Here is a 7,622-nt window from a genome sequence, read left to right as displayed (position 1 = left end):
AAGACCCTATGTAGTGTACTCATTATGTACAGACAGCTGGGAGCATTCATTGCATTGCATCCAGCAACCCATGGACTGTGTGTGTGTTTGCCTGCAGGGTACTGTGATCACCCCATCCATGGACCACACCATCTCCATGCAGCAGGCTAACATGATGGGCCCCATGACCCAGCAGATGAACCACCTCTCCCTTGGCTCCTCTGGCACCGTAAGGCCCCCATCTCTTGGTGTCGCTCTTTTCCGCTGAGTACCTAAGCCCAGTACCTCTGCATCTGAACTAGAGGGCAGTTGTATCAGGCACACTATAACCAGGGAAACACAGGAACTGATGCTGAATGATGAATTTGGAAAACGTTGCATTGGATGTGTTAGCCAGCTGGTAGAATGTGGATGTGTAGCCATGCTTTTGCTGGACGAGATGTATGAGAGCTGGGAGTACGTGGTGGAGAGGCCCCGGTTCAGGTGTGTATAGCGTGCTGACACGCGTGCTCCAGAAGGTTCTACAGGCTGCTACAGTATCTCCACGAGAGATGTGCTCAGGGACTCTCACTGCTCCCCACATTAACCGAGCATCTGCTGTTCTTGGGACGGCCCTGAACAGCTGGGATGCCTCCCGCCCACTGAGAGCGTGACTTTGACCTTTGCAGGGTTGTTTGTTGCATTGACTGTGCACCTCTCTCTCTCTCTCTCTCTCTCTCTCTCTCTCTCTCTCTCTCTCTCTCTCTCTCTCTCTCTCTCTCTCCTTCTTTGTGGCTGACTTGTCTTTTTGGTCTCATCAGCAGTATATGACCGCTGCTGCTACTGCTGGTGCTCCTATGCAAGGAACCTACATTCCCCAGTACACTGCTGTGCCTGCATCTGCTTGCTCAGTGGAGGTGAGGCACACACACACACACACACACACACACACACACACACACACACACACACACACACACACACACACACACACACACACACACACACACACACACACACACACACACACACACACACACACACACACACACCTAGTCCCTTTTAAGTTCTGTCTGCTAGCATAAGCGGATGTGTAAATACAAGTTAGAAATGTCCTCCAGCCAGCACAGCCAGGCGCCTAAGTGCACTGTGTGATCTCCCTCTCTCCGCGCTCCAGCACACCTTACTGAGCTCACAAGATAATTCTCCAGCCGATAAAGCCGCCATGATTCACAAGCCTTCAGATAATAACGGGCAGGGAGTGGAGTTATGCTAAGCTACACGCACCGCTGAGGTTTTAGCCTAGAGGCACTGTGGGGGGGTCTGCACTGGAGTCATTCCCTCATTCAATGTATTCCCTTTTAATGTATGTCTCTAGGGCACAAGTGATAAGTGGCTGTGTAATGTTTTGTTGCTATTGCCTTTGTTGTGCTATCTCTGGTACATGGTGAGGTAGAAGGTCAAAGTTCAACCTTGGTGGACAAGAGAGTTTCCATAGTCTCTGGTCTACTGCTTAGCCCGTGTCTTAATTTTCTCTCCCCCATCAGGGAGTGGTAACGGAGCCCACGACGCAGACGGGTCCCCCCTCGTCGCAGGACGTGAGCGGACAGCAGCAGCAGTTAGTGGTGGAGAACTCCAGCGACCACGCGCAGGCCTACTCCTACCAACCCACCAAGTGAGTCCCTGCCTGCCACGTCTCTCTGTCCCTCTCTGCTGTTTTGCTCTCGACAGAGCTGGGCTGCTCCCAGATCAGTGAATCAAAGCCCTGACGTGTCTGACATGTTGTTCTGCTCCACCCGTGCAGTAGTAAACCTGATTTAATCCATGTACTTGGATGAGAGCTCTGATTTGAAGTTGGGCCGATCTGCCCCCTCCTTCAGAGTTTTATTGCAGTTCAGTCCTACTGTGGTGGTGCCGTAGTGATTTTAACCGCCAGCGCCATCTGGTGGACAGTTAGAGCTAAGAGCAGCCAGTTAGATTATCATTATCACAGCCCTGTGGAACACTTACACAACTTTTGTAAGTGTAATATTTATCAGAACATGGAGCTGTTTAGCAGGCCATTTTCTGACTACCAGAGTTTGTTAAAATGCTAATTGTTTTGTAATAAACCACAGCAGAACGAGCTCACATGGTCTCAGTAGCAAAATTGTTTTGAATTAAGACGTTAAGCAAAATCTCTTGTTTAAGAGCTGTGTAATAAGCAATATAACGTATAGGCAGCATGTCAGATAACCCTGGCGGGGTTTATTTTGTATCAGTTTGCTAGCTTTATGTTGCCCTTCCCATAATGATGCAGGATCAATCATCAAAATGAAGAGTAAATGAAAAATGAAAAACATTCAAAGTTATGGAGGAGGATGTAATGAAAAAGATAGATTGGATGGGGTTCTTTTCTCTTTCTAAGGTGAATACAGCAAACCAACCGAGAGTCATCTCAGGCCATTCAGCTTACTGAGGCATAGTGTTCCCTTGAAAACACACACACAGACACACACACACCCACACGCACACAGACACACACACACACATACACACACGCACACACACACACACACACACACACACACACACACACACACACACACACACACACACACACACACACACACTCACACACACACACACACACACACACACACACACACACACACACACAAACTGAGGCACTTTAGAAACCCTGTTTGGCCTGCCTGAGATCAGTGTGGCGAGCACCAGCATCCTCCCACACACTGCCCTTGCATATGCAGCAAAACAGCGGGCTAGCGATTGCCCACGCTCCGCTCCACACTGCGCCCAGCCCAGTGATTTGTGGACACACGGCACGCTAATGGAGATATGGGCAGATAATGCAGCAGTCTGGCCTTCAGGACTTAACAGCTACGTTTGGAGAAAAATGCCATTGTTTGGGCTTTAAATGTACTGTAATAACGTGTGTGTGTGTGTGTGTGTGTGTACGCGTGGTCATTAGAATCGAGACACCTCCACCTGAATAATTCACCGAACACACACACACACACACACACACACACACACACACACTCACACACACACACACACACACACACACACACACACTCACACACTCCCTCTCTCTCTCTCTCTAACACGTACACACACACAGGCACACAGACTCACACACTTGTATATGCAGCTGGAGAGGGGTCTATTGCTCTCCCACACTCAGCTTACACAACAGCATGAGTAGTGATTTATGCACATCTACTAATGGAGATATACCACAGCATACCACTGATCACATAAATACTTCAAGCCTCCACTGAAACACCATATACTGTACATATATTTGGTTTGGCTTATTTAGCTCACTCAGGAAGAAAGGAATGCATGGATTATATATCCTAAATCCATCTCCAGCTTCCATGGCCCACTAGATGTCACTATGAGGAGTGGGTGTTGGATGTGAATGTGAGGTCCGGTCAGGTGTGGAAGTGAATGCACAGTCACTCAGCCGCACTCTGTTCCACTCCTTGTGAACAGGCTGGTATGGTAAACACCTGGCCTGTTGCCTGTTTAGCATTCCAGTCAATAGCTGCATTGCCTCCGCACTATTAGAACTACTGGCACCATCACCGCACTACCTTAGCACTCTCTCTCTCTCGCTCTCTCTCTCCCTCTCTCTCACTCTCTTTCAATCTCAGACACACACACACACACACACACACACACACACACACACACACACACACACACACACACACACACACACACACACACACACACACACACACAGACACACACAGACACAGACACATAACAATATAACCCAAACGCTTACGTTCTCATTGTCTCTGTCATTTAATTTGAACAGATAACAACAGGAGGCGAAGGAGAGGAGGAGGCGGAGAGAGGGAGGAGAGAGTGTTCCGGCGACTGCATTGCCTTGAGATTTGGGACTGCACTGAGACAGCAGATGGAGGGGATGAATGGAGACAGTGAGAGAGAGAGAGATAGAGAGAGAGTGAGAGAGAGAAAGAAACAGAGAGAGAGAACGATGGGAGTGTTTGAACAATGAGAGGATAGTTTCTGATGTTGTGCAGGCACCAGAAATGAAAGAAAATATATTTCCTGCCTGGACCAAGCAAGAGGAATACCTGGACTTGTTCTGTCCAGGAAGAGACCAATGCAGTCTGGGAATTCACCCTTTGGGTTTAATGTCTATCAGCATGGGGCTGGACATTCTTCATGAAAAAAAAAAAAAAAAAAAAAAGATTATAAAAAAGAAAGATTTTAAAAATATATTTGAATGTGCTGGTAGGTTTTCAGCGACATTGAGTTTTCTATTAGACAAGGAAGCGGGTTCTAGACAAAAAAAAAAGAAGAAAAAAAACAATCTGTCTTCCTCTAATTCTAAGCTACTTCTTCTCGCTGTCATTTGTATCATTTGAGTTTCATTTGAGTTCTTTTTTAGAGAAACTAAATATTTCTTTTTTGTTCTTCTCTTGGATATTTGTTGCCTTAATTTTAAGAACGTCACAGAACTTTTTCTCTCAACTGTCATGTTTAAAATAAAAAAAGACTGTACCACAAGGAGGCACATGGACAAGTCAACCAACTCAAGATCTCCCACAAAGGAGAAGGAGCCAGACGTTCCAGCTGTTTCAGAGTACCCAGTCACTCTCTCTTTGTGTGGAAGGAACTTTTAAATGATCAATGGCAACAGTGTGTTTTAAAGATTGAACAAATTATTGTAATGATGAATGGGGAGTGGTGTTTCTTCAACCAGAAAAAAAAGAGATGTTGATGCTGCATCGGAGGGGAAATGCAGTTTATTGTGTAGTGCGGATCCCTTTTTAAAATGGCATTATTGTTTTTATTCTGCAATATTTTTTATGAGCGCTTTGAGGTGTTTTTCTCCGCCTGCTATGCTTGTCTCGTTGCAAAAAAAAAGAGAAAGAATAAATGTGGAAAAAAAAATTGCCAGTGCAAAAAAAAAAGAGAATAGATAGGAGCTTCATGACGACAAAAGAAACGCAAATGTGTGCAAAAAGCAATAGAAATAGGAAATTGTTGACAATTTCTTTGTTTTTTTCTTAGCTGTGGATCAAACTCAGCTTATGGGTGGCAGATTTTATACCAAAGATGAAGTACCCCAACCCCCTCTGGAGGCCGATGGAGGAAAATCTTTATTTTTTTCTTGTCTATTTGATATTTTTTGGCCCTTTCTTCTCCTGCAGTGTGTCATCATATTTCTCTCCATGTTTGACCTGAAATGGCCAGACCTGAACTCTATGTCAGTTTTTTCTGTAGGTTTCAACTTTCTTCCACTGGTGCAGCTATGAGTGTGTTCAACAGAGAGAGAGAGAGAGAGAAATAAATGAATGAAAGAAAGACAGAAAGAAAGAAAGAAGGCGAATGGGCCTAGTGTTCTGACATGATTTTTTTTCAGCGGGTGACAGATTTGCAAGAGGGCATGTGTTGGCCCCATTTGACGGATTTCTCTCGTCGTCTCATTAACCTGTCAGAGGTCCTTGTTGTTTTCTGTCAAGATCATCGCTCGGACGGAGGTCAGCAGAAAGGTTGTTTCCGCACACACACAGGTGTCACGCTTGCTTGCATCCCCAAACTGTGTTCACTAGCTACCTCATTAGTCTCTTCCACTATGAGGACATGCATTTTCATAAAGCGGTGAACGTGATCAAAAGGGGGGTGGGGGGGGGTGGAACACACACACACACGCACAAGACTTTTACCTTAACACCCCTCCTTTAGTTGTTGCTCCACACAGTGCAGTTAAGTATGACGCGCCACGTTTTCCTCCAGTCCACTCTCTGACGATGAACTCTCCTAACCCGACCTCTACCCTACAGCTAAGGAGAACTATGGGCTTAAGAAGAGAAGAAGAAGAAGGAGGAGGAACCCCTCACTTCTGATCTGTGTCTGCAATGGTCAAGAAATCCATGAAGGCCATTTTTCAACCCAGTGTCCCATAGGAAGAGTATCACCCTATTGATCTCCATTGTGTAGTGAGTTTAGTGCATAGAGAGTCACACAGTATTACGTGAGTGCCTTCGTTTCAGAACTTTCACTTTGTCAGTGGCCACCTTTGAACATCTGTGATATAAGCTAAGGAGGTTTCGTTTGTCTGCCTTCCACTTGAGGTGCTGTTGATCAGCTACGAATGAAAGTCCCAATGAAATTGAGCAGACGGCATGATATACTGACGTAGAAAATGTTTCTGAAACTGAAAACTACCGCAGAGATGCTGAATATGAATTCTAATATGAAGACACAAGATGATGCTTCTGCTCTTCCCAATGACTAGCAGAAAGTTCTGAGCACTTCTACAAAAGAGACCTTTACACATTGATCAACAGCTTTTCAAGTGAAAGAGTAAAAGTATAGTGTATAGTGCAAAAATAAGTATGCTTCTCTTTGGGTCTGTTTTCAACGCAGTATGTGTGTGGTATTTTCCTCTCTTGCACTTCTTAAAGCTAAGGTGCTTAATGACATTTGTTTAAGGGGTAGACAAAAGGATGAAGGCCAACACCCACAACTTCAGTCATGTTCATGGTATGAGTTCATGATAACAAATTCACTGAATGGTAATTCAGATCCCTTAAACCTCCTCTAAATCCATGGGTTGAACGTTGTTGAATTTTGTGTGGTTGATGTTGTGATAGTAGCTGTTTTGTTTGCTTGGTGAATTTTGTTTTTTTGGGGTGGGGTGGGGTGGGATGGGGAGGGGGGGGGGTCGCATTTTCACATTTCATGGTCATTCTGTAAATTGTCCTTTCAAAGATCCTGGGGTGGGGTTGAAAAGAGGGAATGTGTAACTATTTTCATCTCTGTTCTGTATCTGTGTGTTGGGGGGGGGGGGTTACATGTGTGTGTGAGTGTTTGTTTGTGTGTGTTGTGTGTGTGTGTGTGTGTGTGTGTGTGTGTGTGTGTGTGTGTGTGTGTGTGAAGAGCTTAAAGTGCGTGTGTGTAGTGGAAAGCTTTGATGGAATAGCAGGTCTGGCTTTGACTGGCCTTTCCGTTTAAGCCCATCTTCATTCAATAGAAAAAAAGCTAAACCATCCAGATGCTGCTTTAAAGGGAAAAAATGACCTTCATGACTGCATGGACTAGGATCTGTTCTTGAGATGACAGAACTATTGACACCAAGGACATAGAAACGCTTGAAGCTCGCTCGAGAGGAGACCGTTAACCAGTTTCATCTTGAAGGGATGCTCTAACAAACTCAAGCTCTCATTCTCAAGATTGAAAAATGAAACAGTCTTTTGAAACAAAATCAACTGTTCATCTACTGCCTTTATGTGGGGAGTCGGCTAAGTCTCCCATGCCTTGGCTGCTAGCAGGCCAGAAAGTGAGAGCCAGGAGGTGGAAAGTGAGGAGATAGTGGGAGGTGGTGGAGGAGGTGGTGTGGCATGTTTGTTCGTGGGAAGAGGACTGCTGCCTAAAACTGCACCATGATCACGCTGCTTGCGTAGATTTCTGATTGGGTGTTTAGTCCACAAATAGATCCTGAGCAAATATAGATCGCCCCTTGTTTGATAATTTCTACCCAATTGAAGTTCAGAACCATCTGATCCAAAATAAAAAGTGTTTTAAATCAAACAATCACAGAGTGCTTCTGAGTGTTGCACCCTGGAAAAGGACCCTATTGCAACAGCAGGAAGAGAGGCACATGTACCCCCCAT

General features: G+C 45.3%; 1 protein-coding gene across 2 annotated transcripts in view; it reads left to right on the top strand.

The window, feature by feature from the left end:
- Positions 1 to 6,618, top strand: part of rbms3 (RNA binding motif, single stranded interacting protein) — a gene marked incomplete at its 3' end in the record, with an annotated part of 138,733 nt that extends 132,115 nt beyond the window's left edge. Inside the window, exons 11-14 of one of the 2 annotated variants that reach the window (XM_080858486.1) lie at positions 98 to 208; positions 780 to 875; positions 1,506 to 1,633; positions 3,791 to 6,618. In XM_080858486.1, the coding sequence (XP_080714612.1) occupies positions 98 to 208; positions 780 to 875; positions 1,506 to 1,633; positions 3,791 to 3,794 (339 nt within the window). Of the gene's footprint in view, positions 1 to 97; positions 209 to 779; positions 876 to 1,505; positions 1,638 to 3,790 lie in introns of those variants that run through there. The other variant, XM_080858487.1, reaches the window with a different exon arrangement.
- Positions 6,619 to 7,622: the final 1,004 nt, after the last annotated feature.

Source organism: Sprattus sprattus (genome assembly GCF_963457725.1).
Source record: "Sprattus sprattus genome assembly, chromosome: 19".
NCBI lineage: Eukaryota > Metazoa > Chordata > Actinopteri > Clupeiformes > Clupeidae > Sprattus > Sprattus sprattus.
The sequence above is the reverse complement of the archived record's forward strand: the minus strand, read 5'-3'. Positions and strand labels throughout refer to the sequence as shown.